Raw genomic sequence first — 22,752 nt, forward strand, 5'->3', positions numbered from 1 at the left:
ACATCATTACTTTTTAAAATTTATTATTCTCACCAACACAAAATTTATTATTATCTTAAATTTGATGAATATAAATGATAATGTAGAATTGATTTGGTGAATATAAATAAGAACGGAGGGAGTAATACTTTTTTTGTTTTTTCATAATAAAAAAAAACTTCTCTTTCTGCTACATATGAAAATATTTAAAGCAATCTAATACGAAAAAGGACAAAATTAATGATGTATGTTTGATAATCACTACTTCCAATATGTTTGATTTTTGTACGAAATTAATGCACTAAAAATGTGTAATTGCACATAAGTGAACAAGACATGAATATGATATTGACACTCTAGTGAAAATTGTCATAGCTTGTGCAGTGTTACATAATTATTTGCGAGAATACCAAAGGAGTGATGAAATATTTATGGTCTATGAGCATGAAAATATAGTTGCGAATGATATTGACCAACAAATGACTCAAAGTAACAATGCTGGTTCGTCTTCTCGGTCATATGATCGAGAAATGCAAGTTCAACGTGAGGAGATTGTCCGTACTATGTAGGGGAATATATTAAAAACTAGTACAATACTACAATTCATGTTCAATTTTTTTATTGAATTAAAGTTTGATCAATTAAAGTTAGATGAAACAATTACTTAAGCGGGGAACAAATAGCTTTGTAATACTTTATTATGCAATTTTATAATTTTTTGTTATTCGGTAAGAATGAATAAACAATTGGGGCTATTTTAATAGTTTTACAACTTATAGGATTCTTATGTTTATGAGAAAATATACAATACAAAAATTTCATATCAAATGTCCAAACAAAACTTCAATTTCATCTCATGATTTCATATTATGATATCATATCATAATTCCATATCGCATGGTCGAACAAACCCTTAGTGTTTCCATGTAGATCTCCGCAACCGCCAAACAAATTGTTGATAGCAAGTTACATATTTGATCAGTCAGTTATAATTACATACGCTAATATATATATATATATACTAATGTATATCATACATTTATATGCAAGAAAAAATTGTTAAGCAGCTATTTATATCAATTTCTCTATACAAGGTCAAACAAGCTTTATGTATTGGTACTTGTTAGTGTTTTTTTTTTAATATAATCAAAATAATTATTAGATAAGTATAAGTATTATTTTGAAAAAACATCGATTTGTAATCTAAGTAAAGTGTCCGGCATCAAAACGGACACCTTTTCAACCCTAAACACCAAAAGAGATAATTTCTAAAAACACACACCAAACCGGACAGTTTGTCTATTTATTGACGAACTATAACTATCATCTTTTAACATTGTCTTCCCTATTAACTCCAAATCCATCCAAAATAATATTACACAAACTTTAAAGGTAGTTTGTCTTTTTATTAACTTCTCATGTAAATCTATATCTCTTTCTCACTTTTAAGTGTATTGTGAAGTCTTTTTTATACATAAAATCATGACTTTTTTTAATAATAAAAATATTAAAAAATTGAGAATTTTTTTTATAAAATAAATTTTACTATTGTTATAAGCAAATAAATAGTAAAATTTACTTTATAAGAAATAATTTCAAGTTTTTTTATACTTTAATTTTGGGGAAAAAAAATGTCCGTTTTGATACCAGACTCTCTAGTAAAAATGACACTAACTTGTTATATTCTTACAAATTATAATTCCAACGAACGATAGTATAAAATATATTTATATGTCCTTCACATAAACCTATATCTTTATATAGACTTAGTTTGAAAACACTCGAAATACACAACAGAAATTAAAGATTAATTTGGAATGAAAAACTGTGCCTTTAAATAAGGTGAGTTTGTCTGTAGTTTGACTTAAAGTAATTAAAGATGGGGTAATAAACATAAACTTGTTTTAACGAAAAAATTTCCCCCAATTCATGGGGATAGATCTAACCCAAGCCTCTTTTAATTACTTCACTTTTCTTTTCTAACCACTAATAAACAACTTAAACATGTCCCCACTTGTATGATTGAAGCCAGTTAAAAAGTTTACTCAATTTTCAGTTGTTAGGATTAATGTAGCTTGTTTGACTAAACAATTGATAAATAAAAGTATTGTTTACAATTACTGTCACTAAATTTACACTAAAGTTATTTAATATTACTAATAAAAAAGTGTGTCTTTAACTTCACTATAACTTAAACAAAATCCTACCGCTTTAAGTAAGACAAAAGAAAAAATTAAGATAAGCATAATGGGAGTGGTAGCTTTTAATTTTAGTGTTATTTAAAGAAGGATAATGCTAAATTGTCAGAAAATTTGGTCAGAATTTGACCATAAATTTAAAAAATCTTTAATATCTTTTTTATTTTAAAATAAACTGATCTTTTTTTCATTTTTTAATTAAAATGTATCAAAGTTAAAAGGGTAAAAATGTTCAAAAAGATAAAATGACATAGGTAATATATCATTCTGACCAAATTCTGGCCAAAATTTCTGGCAAGACGAATTTTCCTTTAAAGAAAACCACTTTATTGATTAAAATATTTATTTATTAGACTTAAGCAAACTTCTTGTTTTTTTGTATGCTTCATCACTCATTTGTTTGGTGGAAATGGGGGCATAACTTGGATCTTAATTAGATTCTTAATCATATTACTATATTATTATTGGTTTTGACTTGCTCCACCCCTTTTCACTTGACCAACACACTATAGAAGTTGTTATTATTAATTAAATATGATGATATAAAAATTATATATATGTACGTCACGTAGGGATGTCTGTAATATAATATACTAGTTAAAATTGTTTTCGATTTCAATGGACAAAAATTATGACTTTATTTTTCTAAGAAATTACCTTCATTAACTGTTGTTGTTAAATATTTAAATTTTTAAAAATACACATCAAATGTTAAATTAAATATTATAATATCAAAAATTTAGTATTTTTAAAAAATTAGAACAGATAATTTAAGAATGAAGAGTAATATTATAGCTAAGGGTGTAAAACATGAACTCAAATATAGCTAATCCGTCCAATCTGTTCAAAATTTTAAGGGTTGAGCCGTTGAGCTCTAGATAATTTGAATTGGGTTCAATCTCAACTAATTTAATTCTTAACCCATTTTAAGAGAATATTCAAGTTGATCAACTCAATTCAATCTCCAATTTCAACATGTTTTAATACTTTATTTGCATTGATGTATTGTATGAACCAATATTAAAGGTATGAATTACCATCTATTTTATATCTTTTAGATTTACTATTCATTTGTAGCTTTTTAAAAAAAAATAAAAAAATCTTGAATTAAAATTCAAATTATAGTAATAAAAGTTAAATATCAATGTGTTAAAATTATTGAGATTAAGCAGATCAAATTAGACGGGTGCAGACCCAATCCATTTGAGCCCAAAACAAACTTGAACGAGTCATAACTCAACCCAATTTTTATTTCAACCAATTTTAATATCTTAAATTTCAATCCAACCCGTCCATTCGACACCCTTAACGATAGCCATGGATAGTGCACGAAGCATTAGCAGCAAAGAGTCAATAAACATGTCTGCAACTTTTATTAGGTAGTGGTTGGTTTGCAAATACTCATTAAATGTAACCACGTCATCAAAAGGGAATTTGGAAGTACTTGATGAAAAAAGAACTAGGAGTGACATTTTATTATATTATAAAGTCGGTTGTTAAGGTGTTTTAATCTAAATGACAATAACCGCCCAAGCAATTAGGAAAATAAAAACATTATGTTAGGACCCATAGGAGTGTGCATATACTATTTGATGCCTATCATTCATTTTACTTTTAATAATAATTGTTATTAAAAACTGCAAACACTTGAATTATGAAAGGTAAATAAAATAAATATTCAATAAAAAATTATATTATTACTATTGGTAAAGATAAGATGATCAAAAAATATTCTTAATAAGTATTTTTGAAAAGACATGTAAAAAGAAATACAACGGATAATATAATTTGGGTTGGACTTTGGAGAGAGGTTTTAAATTTGCATGCGCAAAGTTCTTTAACGTTAATTACTGAAATTAATATTTGGTTGGCTCAAATTGTGACCATTATTATTTTTCCATTCGTAAGCTGTTCGCAACTATTATTTTAATTTTACAAAGTTAATAGGTGATAAAGAGGACTAAATCGGGACCATTTTGTTCTTTTCTCGTCTGATTTGAGTTATTAAAATGGAGGTACTATACTATAAGGGAGGTCAAAATTCAATTTTCTCTGTCAATGTTTTTTCCGTTGAGTTTATCTAGTGCATTTCAGATCTCCTATATAATTTATAAGCTATTAGAAGCGAGTTCATTCAGCATATTTTGAGAGCAGCGGTGACAAATTTTTCCGGGAGTTCCACAAAACTGAAGTTCAGGTTTATAAATATATATTTTAATTCTACCTATACTTCAAATAATTATGTATCTTACCTTTTATCAATAATTAAGAGTTTTCTATCACATGTAAAGAAAGATACACCTCGATACATGTATTTTTTTTTTACCAAATACACTAAAATAAGGATAGAGACGAGCCAATGGAGAAATGGAGACAAGAGAGATATATAGTCATGTATCCCATATACATGAGAATCATACTAGATACACACCATACATGTATTTGTATGTATCTGGTGTGATTCACATGTATTTGGTATTCCAGATAAATGGGAGGGAGGCAAGTGAGATTTGTTACGTATCCTAGGTATAGGCGAATTCACTTAGATATAGTGTATTAAAGCAAATTACACCTAATTTTGATTCAATTTATTTTGAGATACATGCTCTGGACGTATTTAAACGCACCAAAATCTGATTATAAGATTCGTAATATATTATAAAATAGAATATATCTAAGTAATTAACTCTTAAACTAGTGAAATTTTTGTGAGTTTTCTTACTATTATATATGTATAAAATATATATAATATATACTTTTGATGGCCAGATATATATCGTCAAAATCCCAAATAAATTACAACGAAAAAGGTCGAACTTTATTGTCTGACTTTAGTTTAGGAATTAAAGAGATCCTTTATTCCTACTCTAGCTCTTTTTGTCAATATTTATTTAGCCCAAGAACAATTTTCATCAATAATTAGAGGTATCAAATAGTGGCAGAGTTATAATTTTTAATAAGGAGTTTAAAATTTGAAGAAGTAAACACATGAACTAATTAAATGGAGTTTGAAGGGGGTTCGGACGAACCCCTAACATTTTTAATAAGGAGTTTAAAATCTGAAAAAATAAACACACAAACTAATTGAATGAGATTCGACGTCTATTATATATACATAAAAAATAATTTCAAACATATATAAATAATAATAATTTTCAACGAAGGAAGTTGGAACGAACCGTAACAGTGTGCTGACTCCGCTCCTCATGCCAAACCTATAGAAGCGACCCGATTTATCTTTAGGTTAGAATCTAGCCTTTTTAGTATAATATTATATTATTTGTACAGCATCCTCTTATTAAATTTACATGATTTGTTATCTACAACAATAAGTAACAGAAACTTTTTGGCTTGGTACAAATTACAAATGTACAATACATAATTTATTATTTTAATTAAAAATATGTAAAATATATCAAAATATCATTTACAGTTATAATTTATTTTGTTCTATTTTGAGTTGACATGAAGTTTAATAAAGTAATGAAGATTTTTGAATTTTATGATTTTAATTAAAGATATGTAGAATATACCAAAATATCATTTAATCTCGTGGTATTAAACGTGTCATGTAAAAAATTAAAACTAAAGAGTCGATAAAAAAGGAAAAAAACTTTTTTTTTTTAAATAGAGCTAAAAAGAAAAGTAGGATAAACAAATTAACAGTCGTTGAATCCACCTACTATATGCAACCATATTAAATTTAATTGGGTATATATATATATATATATATATATGCTACTGAAAAATGATTTACAAGGCTATATTCTAACTAAGATAAATCAGGTTATAGTTCCTTCGATATTTACAAGCAACGTTACTTAAGTAAATATTGTAAGAATTACTTTGGTTAGAAATATCTCAGGTTCTCAACATGCAATAATATTTAAAGTATATGCCCTACTGAACTATAATGAAGCTCAAATATCTCTTTAACTTTGTTTATATATATTTCATATTTTTATCATATAATATCTATCGAGTTAACCAAAATAAAATTATAAAAGCACAGTTACTGCCTAGGAATAAGAGATTGACCCACTTCCCAATCTTGTTTTTGGTTTTTGGTTTTAGGTGCATTTTTTAGAGATAAAAACAAGATGGAATATTTAAAAAGTTTAATAATTAATGGAGCCACTCAAATTAGCAAAAAATATTATGATACTCCTTCTTAAGATTCAAAGTGGTAATTGTTTTACAAGTTTTTCTAATTTTCACTACAGCAAAAATAATTAGAGCGGCAATAGATATTCACATTAATAGAAAAGTAAAAAATTTATCGATATTAGGCAATTGATATTGGATGTCGCTATAGACTTTAGGAACATATACAAAAAGTGTTAATTGCCTCTAAAAATACATATTTAATTATAATAAGCTATTATCGTTAATTAATTTTCGATAGAAACCCTTTTTTAGGTAGTGTTTAGTGACCAATTTAGACAATTCATTTCAAAAACGGAAAATGGCTCCAAACGTTTGGAAATGATTTAAATTTACCCTCTTTCCGACTATTGAGGAAATGGAACCAAACGTGCCACATATAAAATTTCTTTCGCCCTTAATTAGAAGACTCGACTACTATCATTTGAAATTGAAAAAGTTTTGATAGAGAATATTTATTTATTTATAAGAATCTAATACAACGTGAATTTAAATTAATCAGATCAATAAATTTTGAATATTAATAAATTAAACTATATATATATACACACACACACACACACATTCTAGTAACGTAGAGTTTGTGTTTGCAACAAATTTTAAAGTGAAATAAATAAATTACAATCACAAAAAATTATGAAGAAACATAATTTAATTGATAAATATTGCGGGTACAATTTTGTTCCTCCCTTGATTCTCCTCTCATAAGATAATTATCCATGATTCGAGGGTCGTTAGTGACGTAAGATATTTATCCATGATTCGAGGGCCGTTAGTGGCGTATTTCTCGAACTGAGATGATTTAGATTTGACCTCTATATGAATATTCCATGAATTTTGTGAAATATATCGAGATTCTGATCTTTATGAATTATGAATGTCTCTAGAGTTTATGAGATATTCAGGATTTCTTTGAGAAAGACAACATTTGATGTTTTTCTGATCGCTATTTGATCTTCATAATTAGAGAGTCGTGGCTTATTTCTCGAATTAGGATTGTATGGACTTCCTTAAGATTTATTTGATCTCCATTGATCTTTGTGAATATTCAATGAATTTGCGGAATATTCGAGATACCTTTTAAGTAAATTTAGTACTTTTTTTTATATAGGCATAAACTAGAGTTTAGGGTTGAGTAGCCTCCAAACATTCTAATTGAAACTGAACACACCTTCTAGAGTCTCAATTTAAATTGAACACGTCTTACAGAGTCCCATAAAATTTCAATATCTACGATTGATTTCCTTTGGTAAAGTACAAATTGTTGCATACATCTCTTTAAGATTAAGATATGATTCCATTTCCTTTTTCATGCAAATCCTAGTCATGTCTTGTGGTGAATTTCATAGAAAAAGTGTACAAAACTTTACATTTTGTAACGTAATGGAGATAGATGGTACTTTTGGTATATAGCTACTGCAATTCAACTGAAATCTTGTTTTTGGATTGTTAACCAAATGTATGTGTTCCAAATGGTGGCTCAATCAGAATTAAGAAGCACCAAGACAATAAAGGAAAAATTACCTAGTAAAGTAAAACATCTACACTATATTAATGCACACATTAAATTTTGTTTTGTATCAATAAAATCACTCAGCTTAGATCTATGTGTCAATAAAATCACACAACTAAGATCTATGTATCAATAAAATCACACACCTAAATTTATCACTAAAGAAATTGAGATGGAAAAAAAAATTATTTTTATGTCATGTTCATGATTAAAATAATAAATAAACAGCTCAAAATTACTATTTCATTATAAATAAAATAATAAAGATTAATGGCAATTTTGAAATATTTTAATAGTTTTAACTTTCGTATATTTGTTTCCAATTGAACTTTAATTAATTTTAAAAAAAATCTCTCCTGCCTACTTAATTAAAATATTTCTCTATAGAAATAAAAAATACTCGAACAATCATAGTTATTTTAAAATTTTCTCTCATTTAGTCCATCGAACGTCCCTAACTTTTGTACGTGTATTAATGGAAATGTGAATACAAGAAAATATAAATAAAAATTGTTCTCATCTTATAATGAGTAATTTGTTTGGGGTTCCCTCTCACTCCCAATTTCAGAATCGACGATGATGACGAAGAAAAAATAAAAAATTATGAAAGAAAATATTGGCATTTATTTTTTATTATTTTATTCTATAATGAAATATTTTCTCCGTTCAATTTTATTTGTCACACTTTGACTTGGCTTACCCATTAACAAAATAATTCTCAATATAAGTATTTTACCAAACTATTCCTATTAAATGATGTCTTGAAATGATTTGAATCTCAAATAAGTATTTAATGTTGAGGTGTTGTCTTTTCATGATATGTCAAAAGTGACAAGTAAAAATGAAAATCTATTTTAGGAATAAGTGACAAGTAAAAGTGAACGGAGGGAATAGTAATTTAAGGTATTTATTTATTATTTTAATTATGATCATGATACGATAATTTACTTTGTCGTGCCAATTTTATCTTTTTAATGATAAATTTAGTTGAGTGATTTTATTGATACAAAACAAAGTTCAATGACTTAATTAGATAAATTCACAAAGTTAAGTTACCTTTTGAGATAACAACTCCAAGTTTTTGCCTCTTTAGTCTTATTAACAGTTTGCATAAATTGGGAATCGATGGGGGATTTCATTTTTTCTGCTGTTTTGATCGTCAATGGAGATATACTTATTTGGGGAAAACGAAGAAAAAAACCCTAAAAATCATTAGACTTTTTTTTTGTCTCCAATATCGTGTGTTTATGGTGATGATACAAGTGTATCTTATAAAACAGGGAAAATGGTCAAAAATGACTTTAAACTATGTGAAAAGAAAAAAAATGCCCTTCGTTTGTAGTTTGGTTCAAAAATGTCCTTACCATCAATATTTTGGTTCAAAAATGCCCTTGTAGTCAATACTTTGATCCAAAAATTCCCTTATAGTTACAAAATGGGTCAAAAATACCCTTTTCTGACGAAATATATTATTTTTTTCTTTTTTAAACACATTCTTCCTAATTAAAATATTATTAAAGAGCCATATTCTTGTTTTCTTTCTTTTAAAATCACTTTAACAAATAAAAATGTAGGAAATAATTTTTTCTTCTTAATCTCATTTTATCAATTAAAATAGAATAATTTAATGTACCCTTTTCGACATATAATATATGTCATATATAAAATATCACAATATGTCCATCATTAATTAAAATATATAACGATAAAAAATAATTATAAAAAAATAAGAAATATTTTCAGTTTTTATTTTTTCTGAATTAAAGTAAAGATAAATATTTCCTAATTTTAAAAAAATATTATTAGAAAAAAAGAATGTGTTAAAAAGAAAATACATAATATATTTATTAGGAAAATGAGCAATTTTGACCCATTAAATAACAATAAGGACATTTTTGGACCAAAATATTGACGGCAAGGACATTTTTGGACCAAACTACAAACGAAAGACATTTTTATTCCTTTCGTATAGTTTAAGGACATTTGTTTACCCTTTTCCCTATAAAATATAGTGACATGCAAATGCTTTTGAATGATAGTGATTAGTGGGGGTGGTTTTGTGATAATATAAGCGTATCTAACAATAAACAAATGCTTTGGGTGATCGTGAAAATGATTTTTTTATGACAATACAAATCGAATCGATCGATTCATACCCTAAAGAGAAGATTCTGTTGTCACTCAACAAACTCCCTGAAATAGTGATTCACAATTTTACTCAAAATTAGAAAAGGAAAAAGGATCAGAGACAGCCAGGAATAAGATGGTTCAATTTTTTCCACATCCTTTTTAATTTAGGGAAGTAAATGAAAGTATAGAGCAGGACCGTTTGGCATGATAGAATTAATAGCTATTTTTGGTACATTACAATTTATAGCTTCTGCAATTTTGATTGTATCCGTTACACCGCACTAATATTTGTCTCAAGCAACTGCACCACATTTTTACTGCTGACCACCTACCGGCTCTCATTACAATTTTCCACCATTAATGCAAACTTTAAGTTACAAAATGTAATCAATTATGTGGTACAATTTGATTTGACATAAAATTATATATTTTCATTTTATTTATCTCATAATTTCATGGCCTCTATTAATTTTTTTGCAATTCACATTTGTTTGTAAAATATATCAAAAATGTATTTAAGAGGTTATTTAGTAAAATTATCTTTTAATTTTTTTAGTATACCAATAAAAAGAAAATGATCAACTAATATAAAACGAGAGAGTATAATGAAGTCCCAACTAACATTTTTTTCTTTTACCAAGGTGTGGTAATTGTGCTCAATGTTCAAGTGAAACTCATTTAAAGAGGAATTTTAAAGCAATTAAAGAAGCTTCTCAGTAGCTCCCGCGTGACACCCATCAATAACAAGTTTAGCTTTCTCTTTACTCTAGTTTAGTACTACTAGATTTCAGGCAATCAAATAGCCGAAAAAAACTCCAAATAACTCATTTTGATTTCAAAACATTTTTAAGATCTAAACATATATGGATTAATTAATTGGTACCACAAGTAGTAGTACTAGACAGTTAAAAGTCGTAAACTGACAAAAAGTATTACTAGTACAAGATGAACAGAATGAAGAGGTGAATTGACTTAACGTCCGTTTCTTAGAGGACTAACGGCAACATCCTTGCATGGACTTGGCGGCACACTACTTCTTCCGGTAGCAACAAGGCGTTGCACCAAACCCCCGATTCTCTGTCCGTTAGTCTCCGTCAGTAACCGCTTACCGCCAAATGGCAATGACTCCACTCCTCTTTCTTCTAACGCCTCCTCAACTCCTCCACTTGCATACCCGGTCGCCTGTCCATAATAACACGTCCCGTTATTAACGCTGACACACGTCAACCTTTTCAATCTCATTTTTCTCCCATATTTTCTCAAATACTAATCCCGAATTTGTGCACAATTATAAATGTAACTTTATAAGTAATCTAATTTATTTTATAAAAAATATCAAAGGGAAAGATAAATAAAGAAAATTTTTAAACATTAATCTTGAATTTTGAACCATAAGATGTGAAACAGAGAGTAATATTTTGAAGTGAATTGGGACCGACAATTTCGAGAGTAACAGATTTCCCATTTTAATATATGGAAAAAAGTTACAAATTGTAATATACTTCAGTTTAGAAAGAATTTAATTTTTATCTGAATTAATTTAGATTCAAAGAGAAATTGGAATACCTGAACTCTAACGTAATCATTGGGGTTCCAGCAGAAGGCGTTTCCGAGCATTTGGTCAACGGTTTCAGAAACGCCGTCGAAGACAATTCCGACGACGGATAATGGAGAGCAGTAGCCATCATTTCTCATTTTCAAGTTTGTCGTTGAGTTTAACGGACCGTTACCTAGAGAGAGAACCAATAGGTCATCGACGCCGGTGACGGCAGGAAAATCTCGTTTGTTGTGCAAAACGTGAGTGACGGCTGCAGCAGCGGGATTGTTCATGACGAGACCGCCGTCAACGGCGAGGCAAGAGGTTTTTCCGTCAATGGACTCGAGATTAAACGGCTTGAACATGGACGGATTTGCTGACGTGGCACGGCATACTTTCCATAGATCAAAATCGTAACTGAAGGACTCGATAGCATCAGCTCTGGAGAAGACGAAAGGCGCAGAACTGTTGAGGTCAAAGCACGGTACAAGTAGAGGCTTACACGTGTCCCTCAATGTTAACGCTTTGCCGTCCTCTCTTCTAAACACTTCCTTCAACACCTTCTCCATACTCTTCCCTGAAAACCTCTTCTTACGACGGAGAACACCGACTTTCTTAGCCTTAAAAAGCCTCGACTGATTTTCCTTAACAAACTTCACGGCATCCTTCGCCGTGAACAACGGACGGCCGTCGCCTCCATCAACAACAAGCATTGCAGCGTAGATAGCACCTATACCAGTACCAACAACAATGTCGAAGAAATCAGAAATTCTAACGTGAGGATCACCAGTTTTAGCACAGATCTGGTTTTCGAGATGTATCAATGCAGCACCGGCAACAATGCCGGTAGTTCCACCACCATCAATACTGAGAACACGAGTTTTCTTCCCTTCGTAGTGATACAACCATTTCTGCTCCAGTTTTGAGAAGATTTCCAGCGATATCTTACTGAAGTCCATCACTGAACAAACAGCAAAAGAAGCAAATCAGATCGATGCTGGAAACTCTTCAGAGTGATGGAAATACGTGAAAGAGAAAAAAGCTCACGATATTCTGCGGAGAGGCATTAATGGTGATGAGAAATTGCTGTGAGTATTCCTTTTTTTAATTTTGTTAATTTGTTGTGACTGACAGAAATATAATCTGTGCAGTATGCTCTCCCCACAGTCTGCCAAAAACAGAGAGAGAGTGATGGAGAGTTAAAACAATGGGAAAGGACACACCAAAAAGATAGTTGGTTATACGTTATAAATAACCAAGTTTAGCACTTTCAAGTTTTTTCTACTGCTTCCACGTTTGCTTTTGACTCATAGTGCTAGTTGTTTTTCTCTTTTCTTTTTTTTCCTTCTTTATTCATATTTGGGTGTTACATTATTTTTAGAGATAAGGGTCTGAAAAATATCTCAACTTTGGTCGAATTTGCTATTGCGATACTAAACTTTCATGAGAACCTATTACCTTCCTAGACTATTTAATACCGTATTTTAAACATATATATTTATCCACGTGGACATAAAAAATATGCAAAATTATAAATAGTAATATGTCCACGTGGGCACATATATACCTTTAAAATACACTATTAAATAGTTCAGGCGGTAAAAAATACGATATTAAATAGTCTAGGGAGGTAATAGGTCCTCATGAAAGTTTAGTATCGCAACAGCAAATTCGATCAAAGTTGAGGTATTTTCCAGACCCTTATCCCTTATTTTTACTAGTAAAGTTGTTGTCACCTGTTCAACAAGTTACGAATTCAAATGTTAGAAATAGTCTCTAATAGAAATGTAAGATAAAATTATATATAATAAGTTTTTGTGATTGGGTCTTTTTCGAGATCCTGTATATTAGTGCATCAAATTATTTTACTTGTTATTTGTACTTAATTACTTATCCACTTTTTCTTTTTTTAGTTATCCCTAATTACTTATTCATTTTGACAAATCAAGAAAAGACAATATTTTTACCTATTATACCCTCAATTAATTACATTGAAAAATATATAATTTCTTAAAATATTTAAGTTTTTAATTCATTTACTTCATAATTAATAGAGGTAAAATGATAAATTTACTATATCAATTATTATTTTCTTAATAGATATGAACAATAGGTAGAAGAGAATACTTATTTACTTGTTTTGAGTAGTTTCTATAGTAATTTTTCACATTGAACAATAGTCAGGCTGAGAAAGGGAAAATAAAGATGATTCGATCTATAGGTCTTTTTTGAGTAGTACTATTTAAATAATTAATGTATCTTTTATTTTATAATTATTAAGGGGAGAGTTGAAATTTGAGTGAATGGGTTTGTCCTTTGTATTTTTGTTGATTAAAAAAAGAATAAAGGTCACGTGTTTCCGCGGAGGATGCACGTCCAAAAGACGTGCTTTCATCGGATTCCGGGGTAGTGACAGTCTTTTCATTTGTTTGCTATTTCTATTTTGTTTCTGTATTGTTTATTTGTTTGACCTTTATATGCTTTTTTTTTTTTCTCTCTCCCTAGCTACTATTAGTACAATTAAATACGTACTCAGTAAGTTTTATTGAACGGCGAAAAAGAAGTTAAAATGAAATACATATGTGAGTAGCTTGTTCAATATGGTTTTCCTTACCAAGAAAGATGTGATAGAGTGGCCGGTAAATACTTTTTTATTTTTAATTATAGTTATCAGTTTATTAGGTTTGAGTATTTTCAAGTACTATTGAGTCGTCATTGTTAATGTGAGACTTTTCGACACATATCTGAATTTAAATTCAATGAATAGCGAATCGAAAAAAAGTTATTAATTTTTTGATTATTTTTAACTAGAAATTTAAAATTCGTACAAACAGAAAGAATACTGTTAGTTTTGATATAAAACGTACATAAAACCAGAGAATAGCTAGCAGTGATTAAAAAAATGTACTAATTGAGAAAGTTTTTACATTAGGAACTACTTCAACAATTGAACAGAAAACCTTTCACATCATAATTATATCATATTGATACATTAGGTGTGTATCCTTTCAACAACACACAACAAGATCATAATTATCTCATTGGACTATTTCAGCCTTTGGACTGCCAAATAATTAATTAGAATTGTGATTAATTATTTATAAAAAAAAACTAATTGTTATTAATTATGTTTACTTAAAAGAGTAAAAAAGACAAAAGCGATAAGTTATTTTTTTAATAAAGCGCGTTAATTAGCTTTGTTTAGATCAGATTATCCTAACAAGGACGTGCGTGCCAATAAACAAAACGAGAATTGTCTGCCTTGCCTCTTGCTCTCAAATTCTTAATTTTTTTCTTCTCAAACATACTTGTCACATTTCATTTTTCTACTGTGTTTTGATATACCATTTTCTCATGTTTGAGTGATTTATCGGAATTAATATCTAGGTAAGAAATTATTTTCCTAGAAAATATTATCTACTCTCTAACTATAAATAAAAGATATTTTCTAGAAAATTGCTTTTATTCATCAATCAAACACTAGAAAATATTTCAACCATTAGAAAATAAGTTAGAAACCAACTAGTTTTCTAAGAAAACATATTCCATGAAAAATATTTTTCCTCCTTACCAAACACTAATTTGATTAATTTTCAAAGTAAAATAAGATTATAATAATTTAATATTTTGAAAAGTAACAAAAAATTCTATAAATTGCAAATTTCCATGTAGTTTAATTCTTGAAAAGCAAATTAATTATATAACTCACTACTAGTATTTCAATGAAAATTCATTTTTCACCATGGGTTATCTCAGTGACCTGGTTCGATATGAATAGGGTCAGAAAATCATGTCTTACAAGATAATTTTTTGATTAATTCGCGGTGGAAAAAATCTTTGTTTCTAGTAGTGAGTATTTGGGGACGGAAAGAGTAAATTTTTGTTACTTGTTACTATAGTAACAATCTCCTTTTTCCCAAGCAATTATATTTGTCATTACTTTGGGAATGGTAACTAAAAACAGTATAGAATAATTTTTATGTACGTAAAATCTTATACCATTTATCTTCCTTTACAATATATATAAAAATTTATTGATCCAATTAATTCAAACTTTAGGCCGATTACAGTGTCAATCAATCATAGGTAGTACTCAGAAGTCATTGCAAGTTTCACAAAATCAGAAGCCTGTAGTCTCGTAAAATTTGGTCAAGTAATGCTATTTTCACTGCTACAAGTTGAAGTATTAGTGGCTGTTATAGCACCTATACCTTGTTTGGCACCTCATTTCCCTTGTGAATAACTATCTTTGATGGAAAAAGACTTTGAAGTCAATGATATGATTGTGGTTCGATGATTGACATCCCTCCCGACCTCTATTTTTAATCAGATCTCTCGTATTTGAGCTTATAGAAATGAAATTTTGTTTATTGAGAGTGTTGTCATAAGAAATAAATTCTTTAATATTGAAATTTTGATTTAATCAGATTCTAATATGAATATCGGACTACGAATGAGGAAAATAATTAAAGAGAGACTTTGAAGTCTAGCAAAAGTTAGGTAATTGCTGATGTTTATCATACATTGTTAGGTAATGTTTGGTCTTTAATTCATGCGTGCTATAATTAGTAGGAGAGCTATTAGTTTTCAATTGTAATGGTGATGACTAATCATCATGTAACTAATTAACAATTAAGAGTATATGAAAGCTATCTCATTGATCTTAGACATCACTTATTGCGTGTGACCAAATTTTACTAAGACGGATACATATAGGGGACTAAATAATTACATTATTTTTTGTTGTTTCTTCACAATCAAGTATGTTTATAAAACAATTAGTCACTTTCATTTTTTAAATATAACTTTTTACTCCGAAAATTATGGTTTATATTTTATAAAGATTCCTAAGATTAGACAAAGTTTCACGATGTAAATTGGATAAAAGACAGTACGCAAACTTTATTTAGAGTTTTGCTTAACTACTTATTAACCATCATTTAACTTTTTACTTTAATTGCGTAACGAATCCTCAAATTTCCTAAAGCAAATGCAAGTTTTTGACCCCATAAAATTGGCATTTATCAGTAGTAGAAAAGGATTTAATTAATATAACCAGAAATACTAAAAAGTTTCCAAAGTATAATAGTGATATATAGAGCCGTCTAAATGGGCTTAGTACACGGGGTCGGTCCAACCCAATTTGTTACTGTGATAGAGTTGAGGTAAGATTTTTCAAGCCCATTTAAAACTAAAATTTATAAGCCCGATCCTTATAAGCTCTTGGCCCTTGAGATTTGATCGGGGTCGGCCCATGGGCCAGAACATTTATTTAAGAGTAACTTACAAAAACTCATATATGAGCTTATTACTTAAATGCACGCTATGTTGTAATATTACGAATCTTACCAGATTTTGATACGTCTAGATATATGTATCTCGGGATACATGGACTCAAAATTAGATTAATTTGTTCTAGATACACTTTATCCACTTGGATTCGCATGTATCTAGGATACATAGACAAGTCATGTGCCCTCACATCCCTCCCATTTCGCTTGCCCCTCTCTTATCTCGCTCGCGTATCTATGATGCGTCACACCAGATACATGCATCTCGCGTATCTAGTAATCTAGATACATGCTAATCACACTAGATTATTTGCTAGTATTATTGAAACAACACCATTGTTTGCCATATTTGATTTGAAAATTTTCTCATTTCTTAATGTTATAGAACTTCAAGTTTGAAAAGAAAAAAATGAAAAATTGGGCCCTTCTAGGGTCGGATTGGATTGAGCATTTTCAGGCCCTTCCAAATGAAGGTCCGGCCCTCCCTACCCCCATCAAATTCCTTGGCCCGCGAGGGGCTTAGTTGGCCATTTTTTACAACTCTAATGATATATATTGGTTGGCAAAAACTTACATATACCCGATTAATTTTTAGGAATTTTTATAATCTTTTTAAAATCAAATAAACAACGTAACAATCAAGTGATAAAACTATGGTGAGAGTATCTTGGAATTAACCATGGTTAAATTAATAAATGTATGCAAAAATAATTGTGTCCTCCATTCATTAATTTGATACTCCTAATATCAATTGTGAATGTTTAAGAATATAATTTTAAAGGGGAACTTTAAAAAATTACTATAGTTTGGACTTAATTAGAGATCTAGCTGTAGTTTTACTTAATTACGAATTATAGCTACATGATAGGGGGGGAGAGGCGAGCTTGGGACTAGGGCTTATGATCCTTCTCTTAACGGTAGAAGAAAAATAAGAAAGGAGCTGGATTCGTTGGACCATTTGGGAAGTTGGTCAGTCTGGTTCAAATCACGGATTTCTTGCAGAAAAAATCCATTACGAAAAGACCTTCCTCTGAGTGGATATGTGGAAGTACGCTATGATGATCCAGAGAAACGTGTGGTTTCTAAACCCATTGAGATGACCCATTGGGGAGAGAGGAGAGCGAGATTTGGGGAGAGAGGAGAGATGTTTGAATACTTATTGTATTCGTTGTATCAGGTTGTATCACAAATACAATTGATACAACTGATTTGTATCAAAATGAATACAATTATATTAAAAACATTGTATTTAGCTACATTGCGAGTCAGATCGAGAGAGGGAGGAGAGAGTATGAATACATGTTGTATTTGTTGTATCACAAATACAATTGATACATAATACAAATACGATCGATTCATAATACAAATATAATTGTCTGAATACAATTGATTTGTATCCTATATAAAATATAATTGCAATTATATTAACGAACCCAATTTGTATCGACGAACACAATTGGGAGAATACAAATTGTCATAATACAATTGATATAAAATACGTATACAATTGATACATAATACAAAATACAATTGATATAGATTACAAATACACCTGATACATAATACAAAATACAAGTGCCATATTATGTGGAATGTTTTTTACTCTATAATTATTTGGGCTGGAGAGAGAGGAGAGAAGAGAGAGACGGCGAGATAGAGGGCAGTGGGAGGAGAGAGAATTTTTTATACAATATTAAATATAGCTACAAATTATAATATTTTAAATTATAGTAATCTATATAGATACAAATCACATATTTACTTTAATGTAATTTTTTTGCTTAAAAGTAAGGTTTATTTGGGATACTAGATGACTTGGGCCGTGCATAGCAGAGGCATTTGCCTAATACTATAATTTTTTTTAAAGTAAGCTGTTTATTTGGGATATTATATAACTTTTTTTAATTGACAAATCGTACTTAGTGGATGGACAATACTAAAGTTAAACCTAGCCACAGCTAGACAAGATTTTGAGAAGATCAGACCTAGCTAAATTAAACCTCGTTAAATTCTTGTGTTATTTTTCTTTTTATTTTTTATTTTTATTTTTATTTTGCAACATCCTAGTTCTTCGTACCACACAGCTAGACAAGATTTAGAGAATATTTACCTTAAATTGATTAGTACTTGTATAGTTCAACTACAAAAGGTCTTTTTTTTTCTTTTTAGAAGTCTCTATTTTACTTATTTCTGAATATATTTTTTTAGCAGCACTACTATATATTTATAAATTATATACAACCAAATTAAAATCGAAATACGTTTCTTTATTTCGTGTCTAGGCTGATGGATTTTTCAAGAGGAAAAGAAAAATACGTCTACAACAATAAGTGTAGAGAAGTGTATGTGATGAAGCTTTTAATAGAAAGTGCTTCGAATATTATTTTATTGAACGAAACCTTCCCCGATTCGTTTGATCGTAGGTTACTTTATCGTGTGATTGTGAGCGATGAGAGTGGAAGAGTGTTCAGCACGCAGAGGAGAAAAGGAAAGCCAACGCCAAAGTGGAATGAGGAGATAGAGATACATTTTAATAGTTATCCTATTGGTCAGAACTTGAAGTTGATGATTGTTTGTGAAAATTGCTATAACGATCCAGGAACTTCTACGGGTCAAATATTGAAAGGGAGGGCTACAATTCCAATCCCAATAAATTTGGGCAAGGTGAAAGTTCGAAAAGTTGATTTAGTGAAACTTATTGGCGTTGAAAAGAAGGTGAATGCAACTATTAGCTTTAAGACTTTGCTCACTACACGACTTATTACTTCTGCATAAATTCAGATTTTTTTTTTCCATCTTGATTAGTGTTAATTAGCACTTATTAGTGATTTTTTAAAGTAAAAATTAGGGTTTAGGATTAAGTTTTACACGTTTTTTTCATACACTTCCGTTGTCTTAATTATTAATTGGATTGTTTAACTATGATTTTTAAAAAATTTTTTTGTGACCTATTTTTGCACGTTTCATTAATTGGATTTCATGTCGACCATAACTTAATTCTACTCTAAGGAAAATTAAATTTACATAATTTAATTCTACTTTTAGCAAATTTAATTTACCACTGACAAATTGGATAACTAGAATAACATTTGTAATGGATATTAAATCAAATTTATCGGTCCTATTATTGAGGAATATAAATACAGAAAATAAACACAAGAAACCCATTCACCGATCAATTGCCAAGTATCTCAAAAGAACAATGTCAAATGGTCTCTCCCAAATGACTACTATTCATATTAGGAAGCAAAGGATAAATTAGCTTAATTTTACATAGAGAAACTATATAATTAGAATATATTTTACTACCATATATATATATATATATATATATATAGTATTACTACTTATACTTTCAAAATATTAAGTATCCTATCACTAATTAAGAGTTGTTTGCTCATATATTGAGGCAGATACACTAAGATACATGCATTTTTTTCTACCAATACACTAAAACAGGGAGAGAGGCGAGCGAGATGGGAAGGGAGGTGAGTGAGATTTTGTTATGTATCTCAGATACATGCAGATCACACTAGATACATGTATTTATATGCATTTGGTGTGTTTTACATGTATATGAGATGTCAAATACATAGGAGAGTGGCGAGCGAGATTTATTATGTATCCCAAATACATGCAAATCCACTTGGATACAATGTACCTAAAACAAATTACACCTAATTTTGACCTCATGTATCCCGAAATACATGTATCTGTACGTATATGGACGCATTAAAATATGTTAAGATACGTAATATTACAAATTAGAGTGTATCTAAGTAATTAACTCCTAAACTAGTGAGATTTATGTAAGTTTTTCATTTCACATTAAGGGCATATCTGGACTTGGGCTTCTTATAGAGCTGGACTAATTGGGCTCATAAACAAGCTTAGATTGGGCCAAAAAGTGAAACTTTGCTTCATTTGTTTGGACATTCTCCAACTAATAACTCACACTATTTGTCAAAACTTATGATCATATCATAAATATGAATAATTAAACGGGAATATATCTACCACAAATATTTGTCAAAATTCATGATCATATCATAAATATGAATAATCTTCATACATAAGCAATCTACCAAGATCAGCCATGGCATTCTTGAAAATGAGACAAAGAGTCTGTCATTTTGAAGAATCGAAACGTAGTATGTGGTGAAACAAACATCAACATTCTATCATAAAAAATCATTTTATTCTCCAATGCTATTGAACAAACCATACTCTACTTTCCAGTATGATTGTTATCGAGAATTAAATTAATTTTTTTTAACAAGAATTATCATTAAAAGTAATTTGAAATATATATGAATACAACTTTTAAATACACTGAATTGTGGATTGAAATAATAAATGGGCAGGTCAAACTTGGGCAAGTTGAATAGGTCATATATATGTGATTCTTACATAACTGTATATACAACAACAACAAAAATTCAATCATTTGCAAATGTACTGTATCAATATTATTTATGATGTATAATTATGTATCACATATGTATACATCTACATAATATGTTTATATTATTTATACATTGCAAACTGTTTTTTTTTTCTTTCAATTTTGACAAACTCAATTCTCCTCTAAACAATTTCAAAGTTTTAGATATGAGCTCCTCTCGATGTTTCAGATCTTTTGATTTATTATTCGCTCGAAGCGGTTTACGTTTGTTGCATATTGTATTTTAAAATTGAGCTTTGAAGAAGCTTTGATGGATGAACATGGAGTTTTTCAATCTCAACCAACTTAAATCCTCTCTAAACAATCCCAAAATTTATATATGAGCTCCTATCGATATTTCGAATCTTTTGAGATTTTATTCACTCGAATATAATTCACGTTTCTAATTTCCACTTGAAAATACAGAAGAAATTAACTTGAATCATAAAATTTGAGACAGAAGAATTGAGAAGAAGAAAAAATATTTTTTTGCCGAATGACGATTTTTAAGTAATAAGTGATAATTGAGTTGTTTTTGGTACGAAATTTTGATTCAATATACATACTATCGAAGTTTGAGAAAATTTCGAAAATAACAAATATTAGACATAATAAAGCTCTATAGCTATAGTTTTGATAATTACGCTCCATTGCTATATTTTTGTTTGCTATGGAGGCTTCAGTTTGTATATATACAAATTCTATATTTATACATTTATGATTTTTTCAAAACTTCGTTAGTATATTTCACTTTCCCATACAAATAGGATAATATATTTAGGCAAAAGGCATAAATTGCCCCCTAAACTTGTATCCAAAAGTCATTTACACACTTTAACTAATGAGACGACCTATTACACACCTTAACTACATAAAAGTACATTTATTTCCCCCTTCTGTCACCCAACCCAGGACATTATGCCTAGAGTGAGAGCCACTCGCCTCCTAGTGAAGTCACGTAATAAAGACCCCAATCCATTTCATTTGACCCAAACCCGTTTCTTTTCACCCAAATTCGATTCTTTTCACCCAAATCCATTTTATTTTACCCTTGTCCATTTATTTCACCCACCCGTTTCCTTTCTCTAAGAACACCAAAACCTAATCATAAATTTCGTCTGTAAATCCTAATTTTAGCAAAAGATTTCTTCGATTCTGTAGTGTTTTTGAAGCAGATGATGGTGACTTAGTAGATTCTCCCATGTCAGATATTATTTTCTGTAAGTTTTTTTTGCGGGAGAAGGACACCAGAACAGGAGGGGCTGTGGAGAGAGTAAGACACCAAAGTTTTTCAGAGAAAGAATTGAAGAAGCAGAATTTTTGTGGAAATGAAAAAGAGAGGAATGAATCAAAATGGAAAAGAGATGAATGAATAATAATGAAAAAAGAGTTACCTTTGATTCAAAGGAAGGAATACAAAAGAAGGAATTTTGAACTATGTTTGAATTTAGGGTTTTTGATTAAGATTTTTGGGTGAAAATTTAGGGTTCTTGTTC

The 22,752-nt window shown here is 29.5% G+C and overlaps 1 protein-coding gene across 1 annotated transcript; it reads right to left on the reverse strand.

Annotated features, from left to right (window-relative positions):
• Positions 1-10,796: 10,796 nt before the first annotated feature.
• Positions 10,797-12,739, reverse strand: LOC102588033 (probable inactive patatin-like protein 9). The gene is made up of 2 exons (XM_006349618.2): positions 11,551-12,739; positions 10,797-11,166 (listed from the first exon to the last, which is right to left on the reverse strand). Exons 1-2 carry the CDS (start codon positions 12,478-12,480, stop codon positions 10,957-10,959), a joined length of 1,140 nt encoding a protein of 379 aa, XP_006349680.1. The 5' UTR covers positions 12,481-12,739; the 3' UTR covers positions 10,797-10,956.
• Between the last annotated feature and the right edge of the window lie 10,013 nt (positions 12,740-22,752).

This window comes from Solanum tuberosum, unplaced genomic scaffold (assembly GCF_000226075.1).
Source record: "Solanum tuberosum cultivar DM 1-3 516 R44 unplaced genomic scaffold, SolTub_3.0 scf00110, whole genome shotgun sequence".
NCBI lineage: Eukaryota > Viridiplantae > Streptophyta > Magnoliopsida > Solanales > Solanaceae > Solanum > Solanum tuberosum.

What these genes read in the sequence shown, in the direction of transcription:
- LOC102588033 (XM_006349618.2), bottom strand. Translation starts at nt 12,480, where the DNA reads ATGGACTTCAGTAAGATATCGCTGGAAATCTTCTCAAAACTGGAGCAG. An exon ending in ATGATTACGTTAGAGTTCAG is followed by an intron (nt 11,167 to 11,550) that starts GTATTCCAATTT and finishes TATTATGGACAG; the next exon opens with GCGACCGGGTATGCAAGTGG.